The sequence below is a fragment of the Nymphalis io genome, chromosome 8, assembly GCF_905147045.1.
Source record: "Nymphalis io chromosome 8, ilAglIoxx1.1, whole genome shotgun sequence".
Taxonomy (NCBI): domain Eukaryota; kingdom Metazoa; phylum Arthropoda; class Insecta; order Lepidoptera; family Nymphalidae; genus Nymphalis; species Nymphalis io.
In genome coordinates, this window is record NC_065895.1 from 7,059,618 (window position 1) to 7,079,185 (window position 19,568).

The 19,568-nt window shown below is 30.9% G+C and overlaps 4 protein-coding genes and 1 pseudogene across 5 annotated transcripts; 2 read left to right on the top strand and 3 right to left on the bottom strand.

The window, feature by feature from the left end:
- The first annotated feature begins 597 nt into the window (after window positions 1–597).
- LOC126770351 (glycerol kinase-like) lies at window positions 598–5,273 on the top strand. 2 transcript variants are annotated; one of them, XM_050489735.1, is made up of 13 exons: window positions 598–612; window positions 684–855; window positions 926–1,054; window positions 1,297–1,426; window positions 1,747–1,964; window positions 2,257–2,469; window positions 2,637–2,739; window positions 3,098–3,205; window positions 3,520–3,622; window positions 4,019–4,220; window positions 4,341–4,470; window positions 4,889–4,984; window positions 5,063–5,273. In XM_050489735.1, the coding sequence occupies exons 2-13, from the start codon at window positions 784–786 to the stop codon at window positions 5,158–5,160; spliced, it is 1,602 nt and encodes a 533-aa protein (XP_050345692.1). In that variant the 5' UTR covers window positions 598–612; window positions 684–783; the 3' UTR covers window positions 5,161–5,273. The 2 variants fall into 2 exon arrangements, with proteins under 2 accessions (XP_050345692.1, XP_050345690.1); XM_050489733.1 differs by lacking the exon at window positions 598–612 and having other exon boundaries at window positions 664–855; window positions 3,460–3,622.
- On the bottom strand, window positions 4,988–8,471 carry LOC126770352 (RNA-splicing ligase RtcB homolog). The gene is made up of 5 exons (XM_050489736.1): window positions 7,963–8,471; window positions 7,364–7,494; window positions 6,591–7,295; window positions 6,354–6,518; window positions 4,988–5,945 (listed from the first exon to the last, which is right to left on the bottom strand). Exons 1-5 carry the CDS (start codon window positions 8,252–8,254, stop codon window positions 5,718–5,720), a joined length of 1,521 nt encoding a protein of 506 aa, XP_050345693.1. The 5' UTR covers window positions 8,255–8,471; the 3' UTR covers window positions 4,988–5,717.
- Window positions 8,472–8,943: 472 nt separating this feature from the next.
- Window positions 8,944–9,599, top strand: LOC126770369 (NADH dehydrogenase [ubiquinone] 1 beta subcomplex subunit 11, mitochondrial). The gene has a single exon (XM_050489766.1). It carries the CDS (start codon window positions 9,084–9,086, stop codon window positions 9,516–9,518), a length of 435 nt encoding a protein of 144 aa, XP_050345723.1. The 5' UTR covers window positions 8,944–9,083; the 3' UTR covers window positions 9,519–9,599.
- An 826-nt stretch (window positions 9,600–10,425) lies between these two features.
- On the bottom strand, window positions 10,426–13,334 carry LOC126770362 (uncharacterized). Its single transcript, XM_050489757.1, has 5 exons — window positions 13,107–13,334; window positions 12,623–12,850; window positions 12,106–12,238; window positions 11,865–12,025; window positions 10,426–10,726 (listed from the first exon to the last, which is right to left on the bottom strand). The coding sequence occupies exons 1-5, from the start codon at window positions 13,206–13,208 to the stop codon at window positions 10,505–10,507; spliced, it is 846 nt and encodes a 281-aa protein (XP_050345714.1). The 5' UTR covers window positions 13,209–13,334; the 3' UTR covers window positions 10,426–10,504.
- A 3,578-nt stretch (window positions 13,335–16,912) lies between these two features.
- Window positions 16,913–18,436, bottom strand: LOC126770371 (uncharacterized; annotated as a pseudogene).
- Between the last annotated feature and the right edge of the window lie 1,132 nt (window positions 18,437–19,568).

Consider the following 19,568-nt stretch of genomic DNA (forward strand, 5'->3'; position numbering starts at 1 on the left):
TTCATATTTTATTTAAAAAAAAAAACTTAGCAAACTGACTCGCTTTAACCGTAATTATTTTATTATTTTTTATATTTTTTGTTCTTTTATTCTTCCCATTACGAATACGCAAACAAACAAAAATAATTTTAAGATAAAAAGTTATTGTGAAAATTATAACGAATTTTGTTATTTTAAGAAGCACCATTTTTCGATTAATTTTGTGATCCTGTTGCGTTAACTGTAATTGATGATTATATAATTTATATATTGAAATCGTAATCTTTAATCTGATTGCATTTTGACCAAATGCAATCAAAGATTATTATATATTATGGAAAACGATATTCTTTTTACAATTTAAATGAGCACTGTCTTGTAATTTTTCGATACATATGGTAAATTTTTTAATAACACTGCAGTCAGGTGATTTAGATTTTCACTAATTAATTTTTCTTTTTTGTCTTTTTTATTTCTTTATTTCGTATGAACAAAACTACTAAGCAGTAAAAGTAAATAGTAGAAAAAATAATTCCTGCCTACATAAAATTATTACCAAAAATTTTATCATTGTTCTGTTTATTTTGTTCAGATTTCTATAAAATCAGACAATATAAGGAAGATACTTAACAGGTACTTAATACTTATTTTGAAGTATGATTGTTGACATTTATGTTATATAGGTCTAACTAGAATAAGTTCAGATTACAGAGAAGACAGCATAGGCACCTCTATTCTTATCGGCCTTGATTGTTGATTTATTATTAAAATAATGAGATATAATATTAATTTTTTTAACGTAGTATGCGGGAATTTGGCAAATTCGGTCCACTTATTGGTGCTATAGACGAAGGAACATCAAATGTCAAGTTCTTGGTAAGATTTGTAGTATCATTTTATTATTTTGAGAGTATAAGAAAAAAGGTAAATTGAATCAACTTTTAAGGTGTTTGCTGCTAATACTTCAGAAGTCCTTACATATCATCAAGTCTCACTAAAAAGATTTAGTCCACAAGAAGGATGGGTTGAACAAGATGCATTAGAAATTTTAAGTGCAGTTTTGGAATGTATCGAGGTATGTTAATATTTTAAAACAAATAAATATTTCATTAAAAACATGTATTTATGTTATTTATTTGGTGTATAACTGACAATATATAATTTTAGAAAAGTAATGTAAAGAATAAACTTGTGAAATTTCTTATCAACATGTATTGACATTTGATAACATTATTATTCAATATTTGAATTACATAAATGATCATTTTTATTTGAATATATATTATAATCAACATTTGTTTTCATTGTAAAAAAAAGGTCACAATAGATAATTTAAGAAGACTTGATATAAATCCTGAAGATGTTGTGGGTATCGGCATTACAAACCAAAGAGAAACAACAATTGTATGGAATTCTACAACAGGGGAGCCATTATATAGTGCCATTGGTGAGTAAATAAAATTCAAAAATATTATATTATGAAGACAATGATGTGAAGATGACATACACATTTCGATACGAAACGATTTGCTTCCTCGTTTTTGATATGCACTGCAAAGATTTGGAATACCCTCCTGACCTCCGTTTTCCCCACCACCTACAATATGGGTACCTTCAAGTCTAGAGTGAATAGGCATCTTTTAGGCAAGCGCTCTCCATTAGACTGTATCATCACTTTCCATCAGGTGTGATAACAATCAAGCGCTAGCTTATATATTAAAAAAAAAAGCATTATATATGACTAAATTGCCCCATTTTTAATTTCAGTATGGCTAGATGTTAGAACATCTAAAATTGTTGATGATCTTATTAAAACTAAAGGAGCACAATGTATTAATGCTGTTACACAGACTAGTGGGTTACCTTTATCTACATACTTCTCTTCAGTGAAGCTAAAATGGCTATTAGAAAATGTACCTGCTATTAAGCAAGCAGTGATAGAAGGGGAGTGCATGGCTGGCACTGTAGATTCCTGGTTAATTTGGGTAAGTTCCTTTTGAATGACTCATATGTCATCAAATAATAATGTAAATCTTTGGCATTATATAATATCAATAAATATTTTTGGTTTTAATTATGCTTCAGATTGAAATTAAGTGTTCTTAAATTATGTATCATTTTGTTTTTTAACTTTAATCTTCTGCCATGTAAACAGATTTTCCAACAGGTGGAAAAATTTTATTTAAATGGCTACATTTGTTTTAAGTAAAAATATAAGTGTATAAATATTTATAGATTTTTGTATCTGGGTCTTATATAACTATTTTATTTGTTCAGAATCTCACAGGTGGTTGTCGAGGAGGAGTACATGCAACAGATGTTACAAATGCATCTCGCACACAACTAATGTCACTTAAGAGTTTACAATGGGATAAGGGTCTCTTACGCTTTTTTGATATTCCCATACAAATACTACCAAAGATTAAAAGTTCAGCTGAAATTTATGGATATATATCTACCGGAGCTCTTCTTGGCACACCAATTGCTGGGGTAATATGTTTTTTTTATTTAAACCAGATTTTTATATAATGTAAAGTTTTAACGAAATTTAAAAAAAGCAAACTAACTTTAATTAAACTTTGAACATTTAAATGTTCAAAGTTAGTTTGTTTTTTTAATGTCACTCCTTAATGTGTTTTAAATTTTTATACTTATAGTGTTTAGGTGATCAGCAAGCAGCATTGGTTGGGCAAAATTGTATGAATTTTGGGCAAGTGAAATGCACCTATGGAACTGGGTGCTTTCTGCTCTATAATACAGGTAACTAAGGTGAATTACTGATTACATACATTAAATATTATTTTTTGCTGACAAGTCTTGCCCATACTTTTAAAATTTTCTGAAAAACTTATTTTTTCAATTGCAAGATATTCTTGATAATTGTTTGAAGACGATAAAAAATTATGCTTATCTCTATGTCTCTTTATTACAATTTAAAGACCCTATGGAGATGTAATAATAATTGTTTAATAATAATTGCATTGTGATTTGACTAGAACATCCAATTCCTCATAATATCAGAATTGCTCTAGAGAAAAATAATATTTTAATGTTAAAATAAAAAAAAAACTGAATATGTACCAGAGTCACAAAACTTAATTATTATAAAATATTTTAGGAGAATCGATAGTGCACTCCCAAAATGGATTACTTACAACAGTAGCATATAAACTTGGACCAAATGTACCACCTATATATGCATTGGAGGGATCAGTGGCTATAGCGGGTATAATATACTTCAATTTACTACTTTTTAAAAATATGCTTACGCTGGTGTATAAATTCAATTTGATATACCAAAATAAGCATTAATATTGTTAACCATGTTAGTTGTTGTCTGAGATACTACTATTGATATTTTGACTAATTTTCGAAATAGCTAGTGTGATAGAATAACTATAAACTTTTTGGTCACTTGTAAAAGTAATAAAATTTGTCTCTGTCATTTTTGTTATTAACTTTATATAAATTATTATTTAGGCGACACATTACAGTGGCTGCAAGATAGCTTGGGAATATTAAATGATGTGTTCGATACAGAGTATCAAGCCTCCCAAGTGACTGATGATGAAGAAGGCAGCATTTGTTTCGTACCAGCCTTTAATGGATTATACTCACCGCATTGGAGAAAAGATGCACGAGGGTAAATAACTATTTTCATATACCTTTAAGGAATCTCTAATTTTATGCTCGGTTAGGCAAATTTTAATGGAAAAGATTTATTTTAAAAACTAGTATCTCTCGATATTACTTTTATTATTACCTTTATCCTCTACTATGACGTTTGATTTTGTTTACCTAACAAATTATTTATTTATTTACGGGTAAACTAAATACACAATGCTAACAAATTATGACATTTGTTAATTTTTTTGAGAAGTAATGATATCTTATAGGAGTCTTATAAATATATTTTTTTATTACTAAAAAAAATGTGAAACCGTAGAAAGTGAAAAAAAAATTTTTTCGAATTTATAACTAACAGTCTTGAATATGTATATATATATGATATGTATGTATATATAACAATTCCGTGCAGCGTGATGTGTGGTATAAGCAGTAAGACACGTCGGCCGCACGTGGTGCGCGCGGCGCTAGAGGCGGTGTGCCAGCAAGTGTGCGCGGTGGGCAGCGCCATGGCGACCGACTGCGCGCCGCTACGACGCCTGCTTGCCGACGGTGGCATGGCGCAAAATGCGGCGCTCATGCAAATGCAGACTGACACTCTGGGCGTGCCCGTGGTACGCATCTAACTCTTGATTAAAATACAAACCGCGTATAGTGGAAAATTTATTTAATAAATTAGGAATAAATAAAGTTTTATTGATTATTATGTTTTAAAATGATCATACATTTTTTAGATTCGTCCATTAATGATGGAAAGTACCGCACTAGGAGCAGCTATAGTAGCTGGTCGCGCACTTCGCGTCTGGCCTGCGAGCACGCCTAGTCCACCGGCAGACACGTTCTTACCATCGATTACAAATGAAGGTAGCTGAATATATGTAAAAAATTATGAGGATACCGTTAGTATTTATTGTACCCATAGTCTGCTGTCAATACAGGGGAGTGTTGGTCTAATAAATGTCTCTTGTACTTTGCATGTATGTTTAAAGAAAGTTTTGATCTGTTCTGAGCAATAAAATCATTAATGTGTCATTTCAATTGGTCGAAACTCCATGCATCCAATGGATTCCCCATCTGAGAACCATAGGAACTCATTTTCATTGATCTATGCTATGATCCAATGTATTAGTTTTTCTCGTCAGCCTTTTAATTTATTTTGACATAAAAATAGCCCTATAATAGTCCATATTATGAAACGATTCCATTATACATTATATCGCCTTGAACAAAATCAGTTAAAAAATAACTTCTAATAATTTAAAAACGATAATAACAATTTCAGAAAGAGATATACGTCGTGTACGTTGGGAATCAGCATTAGAAAGATGTTTGGGTTGGGCTACTGAAGACAATAATGAGACAACGCAATTAAAATCCGGTATTGTATTTAAATATTTATTTAGAAAAATTACATATAAATAACACGTTTTATTAATATATCTGTTTTTTGTTTCAGATAAAGTTGATTATACAACAACTGTGTTGCCATCTGGTCTATTTTTCCTCGGAACTGCTTTACTAGTGATACTAGCTGATAAAATGAAAATATTATAGATGTAGAACTTCACAACGTAGTCATCAAATACCTCCAATGTTAGTCAACATAAATTCAGTATTAATAATATAATGTTAGTGAAATGTTACCATCAATTAAATAAAATACATAATTGTGTTTTTATTTATATAATGAAACAAACATTACAGATTACTACAAAATTACATTTACATAAATGGTAAATGCGATGACAAATATGTATCCAGTATACATAATTCTGACTGACTTTCCATATATCATTAGCATCCATTGAACCTAATTATATAAAAATACTACATAAAAAAAAGAAAGGAAAAGTATCAAATATGATCAACCGTCGGGATATGTGTAAACTGCTTATAGTTACTAAGGTATACCAAAGCCATTAATATAATCCCATAGGTAATTACTACTTTTTTTATCTAATTAGACATATTCCTAACAAAATGCAGTTATTATTTCTTTTCTGTTTAAAACTTTTAATAATGTTTTTTAATGCAAATTTAAAATTCCTGATTGTAAAATAAAGAATGCCAATGATTTCAAAGTCAGCCTATAGTAATATAATGTATTTAATTTAACCCTTAATTACAGCAATAGGACGTAATTTAACAGTTTTTTTACTGATGCCAGCAGAATGACAAGTGTTTACAACATCAGTCACATTCTTGTAAGATTCTGGAGCTTCTTCCATTACTAATTTTGGTGAGGCTACTCTTATAGAAATTCCCATACCTTCTAACTTATTTAATACATCCTTGTAATCAATATTTCGCCTAGATTTGGCGCGAGAGAGAGCGCGGCCCTGTAAAGTACAAAATAATTTAGTCAATTTATTCCTTTATTCCCTTATTACCAGTATTCTAATCCTCTATTATTGCCTTTAAACAAAATTGTATTCGGCCTGTGATATTGCCTGTATAATATGATAAGTTAGTTAACTTATCCTATAATCGCAAAAAAATAATAGGCCTCCATAATTATAAGAATTGGACTATGGCTTATAGAACATTTGGTTATATAGACAATTCTATGATATTTTATATATATAAACATTTTGCTATTTTAACATATTGACTTATCTCCAAATATATTCAAGAAAAAGCCTTAAGGCTTATTTTTTTATGTAACATAAGTTTGATTTTGTGATGTGTCCAAATGTTATGTTATGTTTTGTATATTACTGCATCATTATAACAAATAATACACTCACAGCTCCGTGACATGTGGATCCAAAAGTTTCTGTCATACCCTGGTGAGTACCTGTTAGCACATAACTACATGTGCCCATAGATCCTCCAATTAATACAGGTTGCCCAGTCAATTGGTAATCCACTGGTATCAGTGGGTGATGAGGAGGAAATGCTCTTGTGGATCCCTGTTATTTAAAATTATATATTAGTACCAGGTTCAATATTACTTTACATTAGGTTGATAGTATAAGTCTCACCTTTCTATGAACAAGTAAAGTTTTTACTTTACCATCAACAATATGTTCTTCTATTTTGGCTACATTATGAGAAACATCATATATAACATGCATATCTAAATCATCAGGAGCCAGTTTAAATTGTTTTGAAAATGCTTGACGTGTAAGAAATGTCATTGAACTACGGTTGACCCATGCAAAGTTAGATGCTGCTGCCATAGCTTTTAAATAATCTTGACCTTCAACAGAATTTATCCTTGCACAGGCCAGTTGACGATCATTAACTTCAATTTGATCTCTTTTCATGGCCTTCTCCATTTGCACAAGTGCATCTGTTGCTACTTGATGACCAAATCCTCTACTTCCTGAGTGTATCATTACACATACTTGGCCAATTCTTTCTAAGCCCATCTTACCAGCAGCAAATTTATCGTAAATTTCGTCAACAACTTGTATTTCAGCATAGTGATTACCAGCTCCAAGAGTTCCTAATTGTGGCAGTCCTCGTTTCTTTGCCCTTAAGCTCACTTTGGATGGATCGGCATTAAGCATGCGACCATATTCTTCACAGTGTTCTTTATCTTCAGCCCATACATACCCTTCCCTTAGAGACCAGTCCATACCCATTTCTAAAGCTTCTTCTAAATCTCTAGCATTCATGGGTATGATACCTTTAGAGCCCACTCCAACAGGAATATGATCAAATAAGCTTTGGGCTAATTGTTCCTATAATTTAATAATAATTTGATACTCTGCAATAGTTTCTCAATTAAATTTTCCAATCAAAAACTTACCTTAATTGGCTGAACATCTTTTTCATGTAAATTAGTTCTTAAAAGGCGGACACCACAATTTATATCAAAACCTACACCTCCAGGAGACACAATTGACTTAGGATTAGATGTATCAAAAGCAGCCATATTACCTATAAAACAAAAAAGTATAATAAAATATGTATTAAAAAATTCCATTATATTACATACAACATTGTTCCTTTTACATAGTAGGTTAGCAGTAAGGAAGGATTTATGAAAATTAAACTCAAAAGGTGATGACAAATGGAAAGTTTGTATAAAAATCCATCATTTTTGAAGAATTATGGAAATTGGTCCTTTGCAATTCTGAGTTAAGATATAAGTGAGGTTGCAGATAAAGCCTGAGTAATAAAATATATGATCTAGTATTACATATATTTTTTTAAGATAAATTACTTGATATGATGCAATACAATAATTAACTTCCTAATGTATATATACACAAAATTTATAATATATTTTGTTTTTGTTTGTACAACTAAAAAATTTTTAGGGCATGTTTGAGGAATTCATTGTTAAATTCTGGATATAAGCTAAAATATAATGCTAACATTCATAAAACAGTATACTAAGCATACCAATAGCAAATCCATATCCTGAATGTATATCCGGAAGACCGACAGATCGCCCAACAATTCCTGGCAATGCAGCTACATTTGCTATTTGCTTGACTCCAGGAAGAAATCCTCCCGTCATGCCAGGCCGGCAAGAATTCCTTAATTCGTCTAACATGAGCTTTTCTAACGTATTATTAACGTAAAAAACGCCTTCAACGTTCATATTAGGTTGAAAGCCTTTCTTAATTTTCCAACAATGTGGATTTATTTTTTCTAAATATTTTAATTCTTCATTATATTGCCTGACAACCATATTTAGTATTTATGTGTAGTTTTTATTTATCAGATATCTAAACAAGCTTTAAATTAATAACACAAGTAAAAATTCATTTACATTAAATAATTAAATAAAAAAATAACTGAATTACGGTAACAAACTAATTGCAAATATTAAACGTAAACGTATGTTACGATAATATGTACAAGTGTTAGCAATATTACGAATAGGTACGGTGTACGCGCTACCAATTGATTTTGTCTCCGTCAAATTGATAATGACAGTAGAGTTGAAAGTTGATAGGTAGGTAGATAGCAATAATTAGAAATTGACAGGATAGACAGATTAATAAATGTATCGATGCACAAACATTATAAAAAACATATAGTGTCTGTAGACTAAAGATAAAATACACGTTATTGTAAATAATTCTAGGTACCGTTTATCTACAACAAAACTATTAAAAATAGTTTATCAGACCAGTGAAACTTAAAAATATATATTTACTGAAAAAAAATATTATAGTTTTTGAATATGTTCAGCAATTAAGATGATTATAGGACTTATAATAAAGATTAATAAAACTCAAAGTCCGAACATTTATTTAAATCCATACAATTCCTTATCATCAATGAAAATCGATAATATTCTCTTCTTCTTGCAAAATATCGGTTTTTTTAAACAGATAATACTTTTCTAAAAACAAATTACTTATTTATCTGTGATCTGTGGTTTCATAATCATTCATGTATGGGATGGGAATACGAAACGAAAAAATCAAAATAGACTTATTAATTTAAGCATTAATAAAGTTATTAACCGTTTGAATATACGTTATTAGGTGGGTTACAATTTATATTTTGCAATGGCTGCTTTAATAAAACTTCGTCACATGCCTGTTGTACAGAGATCTGCTTGGAATTACTTTACGAAAACTAGTCGCAACATTTCTACTTCAAAGAAGAATAGTGATACAGCTACTACTGCTTGCGATTCCAAAACATCAGAAGATAAAAACTGGGTTAGCTACGGCTTCGATTATACTAGCAAGGAGGAAGATACAAACGCACACCACGCATCCTATTTCTTTTCAATTACTTTGTGTCTTGTTTTTGGAGGATTTGCATGGGCTTATGCTCCCGACGTTCACATGAGGGATTGGGCTCAGAGAGAAGCTTATTTAGAACTGCACCGCCGTGAGAAAGCTGGACTACGCCCTATTGATCCCAATTTTATAGATCCAAAGAACATCACATTACCTTCTGAAGAAGAGCTTAGTGATGTTGAAATTATTATCTAACTTTAACAGTGATATTTATTACCATTTAAAATGTAGATAACTCATGTACAATTGATTAGTAAATCATAAATATTTTGTTAATTTTTTTATATTTATTTATGTAATCCCTTGTAAAGGTCAAATATAAAACTATTCCTGTTATAACATTAAAATTGTTCATTGCATTATTCAAACAACATTGGCCTTAATCACAAAACATAATTTGCTGTGTTGTGTTCTTGTGCTACATAAATTAAAATAACTGAATCACAATTACAAATTGATTGATTATTTCTATTTTACAAAAACATAAGTGTTCAACATATTAATTATATAGAATTTAAAACAACATTAGGAATGTTTACTATTAGTAGATATTATTTGTATCAGTCATATTCCAAAAATATTTTGATAACATAATTACATTTATGCTGATCAGCATTAAGCTTGCGGTTTTGTAAGATAAAATCTTTCACCCAATACTATGTAATGCAAATTTTTAGTGCTCGAGAAATTCTTATAAATAAAACTTTATTAACTTTTAGTTTATTTACACTCAAAAAAAGAAAGTAAACTTAACTTTCTTAAAAAAGTTGTGCTGCAATTATTTAAAAAAAAGTAATTAAACCTTATGTATGTATAATATGCATGTTTTTAGTAGGTTTTTTGTTTTATTAATAGAATTACCACTAATGGCTGTAACATTTAAATACCAAAATATTTTTTTTTTTTGATACATTTGGTTAGTGATATTAGATATAACACATGAAACATTGTGAATTTATATTGATATATACCAAAGACAAAACCATTTATTTTTTGTATTTTATTTATTTATTTAAAAATAAATAGGCTATCGTATTACTTTTGATTGTTAGGAATTGCTTATGAATATTTTAATGCATTATAACACATTAATGCTTGCTAATACTTGAACAAAGTATTTTTTTATTTAAGTCAAGAAATATATATTTACAAAAAATTATTTATTAAAAAATACTCATATTTTATGCGGCTTTTATATTAACAATTCGCCCGCCTGTTAAAAGTGCGTAAGCATTGTCTCCTGCAGGTGCGACGAGAGCGTTAATACAAGCTCCTATTTTTATATCTCCTGCAGGTTGCAATTTATCTTCGGAGATTTTCCATCGCCTCACGCAACCATCCCACCCTCCTGTCCACGCGAAACCATTACTCACTGACAAGCTGGTTAATATCATATCGCTCACCTACAATCATAATAAATTCGCATTATCAGGTGAAAGTGAACAACTCATATTTTTTACCATTTCGTAAGAAAAATGACACTATTTGTTTTACCATTAATGTAATACTTGTGGTAGGGCTTTGTGCAAGCTCGTCTGGGTAGGTACCACCCACTCATCAGATATTCTACCGCAAAACAGCAATACTTGATATTGTTGTGTTCCGGTTTGAAGGGTGAGTGAGCCAGTGTAATTACAGGCACAAGGGACATAAAATCTTAGTTCCCAAGGTTGGTGGCGCATTGGCTATAAGCGATGGTTGACATTTCTTACAATGCCAATGTCTAAGGGCGTTTGGTGACCACTTACCATCAGGTGGCCCATATGCTCGTCCACCTTCCTATTCTATAAAAAATAAATAAAAAAAATAACTATAATTGATCTCTTTTGGGTATAGGTAAAGAGACTATTCACGTTTTAGGCCTTTGAATATTTAAAATTACTAATGTATCTTGTCTATAGCAAACTTATATCCCCGGCTCTTAAGCTTCAATTAAACAAGCTTCTGTCTTTTGAAAAGTTCATCATCAAAATATTTCTTATGTAATTAGAGTAATAGGTACCTATATCTATATTATAAATTAATCATAATAATCCATTATTAAGTGGTCTCCTCGACAACCGATTGTATTTACCCAGATGTTTAAAAAATTACAAACAAAGAATTTAAAGCGACCATTAATAAAGCAACTAATTATGACTGCAAGCCTAGTGCTAAATGCTGGACATGGAAGGTTTGGAGAGTGGTGTAAAAAATGTATCCGAAATTCTAATAGAAGAGAGCCAAAAGTTCAAACTACTTATTGTTGTAATAACTTTACTAGACATATACTAATATAATATAATATAAACACCTTCCAAGAAAGCTTAATTTTATCAACATATAGATTGACACAATTTTAACACTACGTTACACGCAAAGCAAAAAATTCTTCTTACGTTTTGCTCTTAATTAAAAACAAGAATTGAACGTAAAGATGTTTTTTGCTTTACCTAGTTAGTAAAACAACGAAATTTGCATTAAATTTCGCTTTTTTTTATTTTCAGTTGAACTATTAGCTCAACTGAAAATAAAATGAATACAAAGAATTTTATCTAATACCTTAACTTCGTGTAACTTTTTGAATTTGCTGTCAAGAGAGGCATTGTGAAGTTGGATGTTATTGCCGCCTCTACTCGTGGCCACGAGGTGCGATCCGTCTATCCTTAAAGGAGCGCGTCCTTCCATGACATGTTGTGTTATAAAACGTTCTTTGGATTCGTCTGTAACGGTACCAATGGTATTAAGTTATTCTACCATTAACGTCATTGTACTATTAATTGAATTATTTCGATCTGCATACCAGGCTTAATTTCTGTTACAGTTACGTAAAGGTCTCGTGCGGTAAACATAAATGGTGGACTTATCGCTATGTCCTTTACTTCCTCTAGGACGTTATATTTAGCCTTAAAAGCGGTTTCTTCAAAAACATATATCTGTAAATTAATTATGATATGTTTTATTGTTTGTATATATTTGCATTAACTGGCTTAAAGAAAAATAAAAGATACGTAATTTTGTAATCAAAGTATTGTCTGCTTCATTGGTCTAGTGGCTTGATGTAAGGCCGTAGACCCGGAGGTCCTGGGTTCAATTGTTCTGTTCTGTTCTGCGCCTTCTTGCGAGTTCTTTCCGGTCATGTAGGTTTGCCGTCCCATCGGATTATGAGAGCTAGGGAAAAAAGAGTGCACCTGTGCGCAAAGCACACGCTTGTGCACTATAATATCTCCTGCGCAGTTTGCTAATCTCTCTTGAGATTGGCCGCCGTGGCCGAAATCGGTCTAGAGGATATTATTATTACTTGATGTTATTAAACTCACGTTTCCTAATTCATCACCAGCATACACATGTTTGCCATTCACACATATAGATCCTATATCTCCCTCAGATGCTGGAAACTCCATTGTTTTAGCACCATCAGAAGTCCAAACTTTTAGTCCTCCATCATTAGAACTCGAATACACTTTGTCTTCATTTGCCGCTATCGCAAACAATTGCACTTCGTGAGCCGTCCAAGATGCACCGGGTGTGAGATCAGCATCAAAGGTCTAAAGTGAAAAATATATCTTGTAGAAAAAATTTAATAGTTTTATCGTATTTTTTAAAATAAACAATTACATTTTTTGTAACAAATCATAAGGTGCTTTCACATAACTGACAATTATGACATTCACATAATCCTTATGTTATATATTTTGTGATTCTTATAATTTATTGTTTTCTTATAACTTATAAGTGGTATAGAGTGGTTCTAATTAAATGTAAATAAAAAAATTAAAAAAATCTATAATCTAAGCTACTTACTAAAATTGAGCCATTATCCGCACCAACAAATAATTTATTACTCCATGCCGCTACGCATGGTTCCATATCAATTTTAATTTCTTTTTTAACACTCAAAGACATTTTACTTGTTATCTTTTTTCTTGAAATTATAACGATGAACCTTTAAACGTCTTTAATAACCTAAATATACTAAGTCACTATTGAAGTGAAGGCGTCTCTCACAACGCGACTAAAATAGCTAGGTCGGCTTGAGATATTTGTAGACTTATTTACGGAGAAACTTTCTAGATAAATAAGGACGCAACTAAGAATATACGTCTAAATTAGAATAATATTAGATAATAATAATCAATAAATAAATATTCAACAAATATAAAAATAGGTCTTCTTTCATAGGTCTACAATTACTATTGAAACAGATCAATTATATCGCTTTTACTGCTTGATCGATAAAGATGAAATGGAACACCAAAAGTCCAGCACTTTTGGTGTTCCATTTCATAAGGAGTCCGAGAGTAGACCCTTAAGAAGCGCCTGATGTTGCAGCTATAGTTTAACTAGATGTGCCTGCGGTTTCACCCGTGTTAAAGAAATCACTAGAGCAGGCTTATAGTATTTCAGTATATACATTTTTATTTTTATTTTCGTGGGGTATTAGTATGTATTGGATCTCACCGCACCCGGATTTAGATAGGGAAACATACAATTGGCCATGAGAAAAACGGCATTTCCTTAAATCTATTCCGACATACTTGAATGTCAGTCCCTGTGCTTTATTTATTGTGACTGCAAGAGATGCCTTCACAAGGAATTATATTTTTTTTAAACTGAAAATTAAGTTGGTTTTTAAAAATAAGTATTTATTATCAACTAACCATTAAAAAACTGAATAAGTATAAATTTAACAAAACAATAAAAAAATATATATATGCGGCGACGAAACGAAATAACTACCTAACCTATAAACTATATCTTACAAAGTTATTAACAAACTGAAAAGAACGGTGTTATATAGCTTAAAGCCTTCCTCGATAAATGAGCTATCCAATACTAACAGAATTTTTCAATTCAAACCTGTAGTTCCTGAGATTAGCGCGTTTAACCTTATAATATTAGTATAGATTAGCCAGTAAAAAATGTACAATAATTATGTAAATCTTTATTTATTATAAATTATCGATTAATTCAGATGTTGTTATTAACAGTAATTAGCGAGATCAGTAGTAGTAGAACGCCTACTGACAATCCCATGCTGTTGCGGAAGTATGATGGTATGAAGTATGATACATTATGTTTGAGCTATAATAGAAAGAGATTAATAAAAATAGAAACTAAATATCAAAGTACTGGTTGGATGAATAGATTGCTTCGTGACGGTGGTCATTAATTACTACTGACACAAGTTATGAAAGATAAAAATTTTCGTCGAAGATCGCATAAAGAATCCCCTTGTGACCAGGTGAGCGAGTAGTCGAAACGAAGGGCAAAATAAAAAATATATGGTCGCATCTACAACTCGTATATAATTTATAAAATATATAACTCATATCTTGTCTGCTATGAGAACAATTATAGAAAAAAGTCGTATAAAATGTCGCATATTGCCAACAGTCTATCGTCTTGAGAATCTCCATAAGAAATCTTTATTCATATTATTTTTTACGATTACAATATATGAATGTATTTCTGAAAAATGTAATAATTCGTATTGATATATTGACTAGATAAAGCATTTCGTTAACTATATATTAAATAAATAAAAAAATTAATTACCTTTGCGAAGTCGAGACGGTTAGAAAAGACATTGATATAGAGATATTGAGAAATAACAACAATTTTTTTTTTTAGGTATCAGCTTAAGCTCTGGAAAGCTTCGGGCTCTTAGTAAGTATAATTAAGTAACTACAGATTTAGAGAACTGTTCAATAGCTTTTGGCAATATCCATACTAACTTGCAACTTAAATTTGTAGGTCTGGTACCTACTCATACAAACGGGGTTTAAAAGTGCATACGGTTCTTAAACGAACTTATTTATGTAATCGTATTCTTAGAATTATCTTATGATAAGCAATATGAGCCATGCACAACGTAATGGACGATCATAATCTAAGTCACGCATTTACTTGTGCGTATTAAAACATTTATATTTCTTTCACTGACCATGTTTTTAAATTGTTATTCTTTTTTTGTTTTTTTAAATAAAAATGTAAAATCTGTTCTGGTCTTTCGATCATAACTAAAGTTCTAATAAACCACAGCCTAAGCAAACGCAGTGCATTTTTTTTTTCACTCTTATTTGTATGTACTGGATAGTTTAGACGTAGTTTTAACGATTAGAAAGAAATGTAGTACATTAATTTTTGGGTGAGTAAATTCAAGTACCTCCCCTACCTTTTGGCGAGTCAACCGTTTCATATAGCTATCGGCAGGGCATACTTCATGAGGTATAAATGTGAAATTTGACAAACAGTCAAGAATGTAATAATTCGCATTCTATTTGACTATGCTACATGCTACATGCATTTTGTATCAGTCATTATTCATATACCCACATCACTACGTTATACACATCTGTGTATCAAAATCTGTTGCCAGTCGTTATTCTTATCCGGCTTTTCTTGACTGAAATGTAAACGACTTATAAAACTTTTTACTGAAAAAGCCAATGATGTCGATCCACAGATATGTGCACCAATAGATTTTTTTCTTTATTTCCTTTTATATATTCTTTTTTTAGTTTATTCAATATTTGATCGCTTGAAACATAAAAGTGGATTACCCGTCTGACGAAACCCCAGAAAATATGCAGTTTGAAAACATTAGAAGAAAAAAAGGCCTACCTATATAAAAAAGAGTAAGAAATATCCGTATATTCATGTTATTATTTACATTGGTTTTATTATTACAGATGGCGTTTTACGCAGGATGGCAAATCGAATAAATCGTATATTTTTATGAAAAAGAGGCCTTAATTGCCAGGACTAATATAACAGCATATTTTGTGGAAAATTAAATCAAACATCATCATAATAAGCGGTATAAATCATCTAGCTCGCTTACATAATTTCAATTTTTTTTATTTTATAACATTTACAAAAAATAGATATAATCTTTTATTTACTACCAAAATTCATTATGCATTTATACATATATTGTGTACTTGATACATCAACTGTATTGTTGTAAACACATAATAATAGTTAGACATAATGGTTTGTCCGGAAGCAGTCAGCGTAGCGGTACTCTTGAGTTCGTGAAAGTGAAAATACTGAATTGCTGGGACATAATAATGCCGTGAGACACTTCTCATAATGTGTATATTATACTATGAACGTGGTCGACTTACATCACAACGGAAACACAAACAATCCTAGTAATGCAGACCTTGTGTGTCACAACTTTAATACCTGCAGAAAGAGTGGACGATAGGGTATTATTTATTTAAAGTATTTTTTAATTTAATTACATAATTATTTTCTTAGTCAAGTATTTGGTAAGAATATATTTTACATGCAAATATTACCTTCAGCATTCTAATCTGATTCACAAGTTTTCACTTTTAGCACACAACTAAATGTCCTCCCTAGTTAACACCTTATGTAATTATTTCTTGATGGAAATTATTATATTTTCAATTTTTTTTTTGTTTTTTTAGACATTTTGACATTATTTTATTACTCATTAGGCTTGTTGAGATTTTCTTTTTATGTAAAGAATCCTTAAATGGTGTCGAAAATCGATATGTTCAGTTGAAATTCTTATAAAATACGAGTAAAAATTGAATGAACGAAATTACTTAATTAGATATAAAACTACAGAGTATTTAAAAAAAACATTTAATAATAAGTATAAAATAATATTTACAAGCGCACATCAATTTGATGCAAGATAAAAATAAATTTGCACTACAGGTTGGCTTCATGCCATTGAGTCCAGTCGTCGGTAGCGGTTGCCCTCAAGATTTACGGTTCACCATCTAACTCTGTACATATGAATGCAGTTTACGTAATACGTTCGAATATTTTTAGTATATTTTTGGTATGCTTAGTATATACTGCTTTTATTTGTCGGCTTATATTTTTGGTATACCGTTAAAAGAAAGGGCATGCAGGCGAACATTGTAACTATTTTAAGGAGCCCCATATTCAGATGATGGAGCTGATGCTGGAGGCCCATACTCTGGAGCTGGGGGAGCTGCGGCGGGGTATCCTTCTTGTTTCTGTGAAATAAATATATTATCCTCATAAATTTCAAAATAAAATAAGCAAATACAATCATGATGAAATATTACTTGAAAGTTCATTTAATTTATTTTGTTTTTGTTTACTAAGTGTTTACTGATTTCTTTAATATATTTGAATTAAGATTCTTTACTTAATTATTTACACAATGACCTATTTGAAGTTGTATGTGCACTGATATTATTTATATAAAAAAGTATAAGAATGCAAATACAATTTTAGTAAAAAAATTTTAATAACTACTAAGTTTTTGAACACGCAAAACGCGTACAACAAGATATATATCTTATAAAAATTAATTAAATTTAAGAACATACCTGCGTCTTGTATCTGATGAAGTAAACCTCTGGCTTGGAAGGTTGGGTAGGTGCTGGAGTGGGAATAACGATCTCTGGTTGCTCTTCCGGCTTCTTAACCAACACATAAACAAGTGTCTTCTCTTCGTTTTGTGGCTGCACCGGAATAACCGGTGCGGTCGGGGTCGGCGGAGTAGGTGCCTTAATGAAAACTATTTTGTAGTGTTTCTGTGGCGGTGGCACATGTACCGGCTTGCGCAGGGCAGGCAATTCGTTGTCAGGAGGCGGCACATGTACGTATACATGTTTGTGTACAATAGGCTGTTGAGGAGGTCCATATTGCGCTGCCGGTGCGCCGTACGAGGTAGATGGAGGCCCGTACGATGATGGAGGTTCAGGGCGTGCAACAACGCATACTGCGATTATCGCGAATACCAGTGACCTTAATACCTGCAAACAATTTACTCATTGAAAATCTATACCCAATAAAACAAGTATTCATCAAACAAAATATAAAAAATAAACAGCACTTAAACTCAAAGTTTATTTTAAAATATTTTTTTAAAAAGCTTTTAACGTGAGAAGAATTTAAATGAATGTGTTAATAGTAATAAAATTAAATAACACATTCACATTCCAAATTGAATGTTACAAGACCACTAGGTTAAAAAACAGGTAAATGGCACAAACACACCACGGGACATACCATTTTATCGCACATCCTTGCAACGTGATTAGACAGTTTTGAATGTGTAATGTCCAGTGAACAGATACACCTGCGTATATATGAGCTATGCGCTCCATATCCGGGGAGGGGACTTTCGATGGCTCTCATGCTTTGCGCAATGTGATGGGCTCATACTTCACCCTACCCCTGGCTACACACGGAGCGTAGATGAATGCCTAATGGTAAAATTACTTCTCAATGTCGATATGAATATTTTAAAATTGTGTTTGTATTAATTTACTATATGCAATATATAAATTTAGTTATAAATATAAAATATTTAACGTTTCTTGGATTTAGTAGTTTAAAAGATTTCGGAACCTGTACGTACCATCGGGATAAGCCCTTGCAGACCTATAAATCTATTCTTTCCTTAATAGTTTTGCTTATTTTAGTCGCATTATAATTAAACGTTAATCATTTTATTTTTTCTATAAGTTAATGCTATTATTTGCTTGCGTTAATAACACAACAAATAAAACAAAAGTAAAAAGCATTATTTGCAAATGAATTCGCCAATTCATACAAAGGTAAGGTTAGTAAGCTAAGTAATTCATACATGCATCAAATTGTGGTAATTAAATTTAATTAAAAATTCTTCATCCCCTAAACATGAGTAGGTCTTACGCCGTAAGATCCGATGGCATTATCAAAACAATCAGTCAATAGTTAAAACATATTTTAAAAAACAAGCTTCTATATAAAAAGTATCTGGTCTATGTCATCTAGGATAAGAGTTTCTAATGAAGCTTGCAAGATTTTATCTAAACAAATTAGCAAATTGTACGTTAAAAAAAGAGTTGTAATAAAAATGCGATTTTTTTTCTGCTGACAAAAGAAGCACTTCCGAAGAGTGCAATGAAAATGTATAAATATATTTATATCATTCAATTCATATATTACATATTTGTTAAGAAAAACATAGATTTTCTTCCTAACTAATAGCATCACAGTTATGACATTTTTAAAACGGTTTTTTTAATTAATATTATGAAACGTGATGTTAATATAAATAATATTTAAAAGACGAAACTAATAAAAAAATGGAATCGACATTAGATACCTCTTGCCAATACTGTTCTAATAAAAAAGTGCATTCAAACTTTGGTGTAATTGGGTATTGAAGCTGGTTGAATCTTAATTTTTTATGGTGATAAATTGTCCCTAACCCTCTGGTTTACATTGGACGTGTGCTGTTGTTTAGTTAATAATATT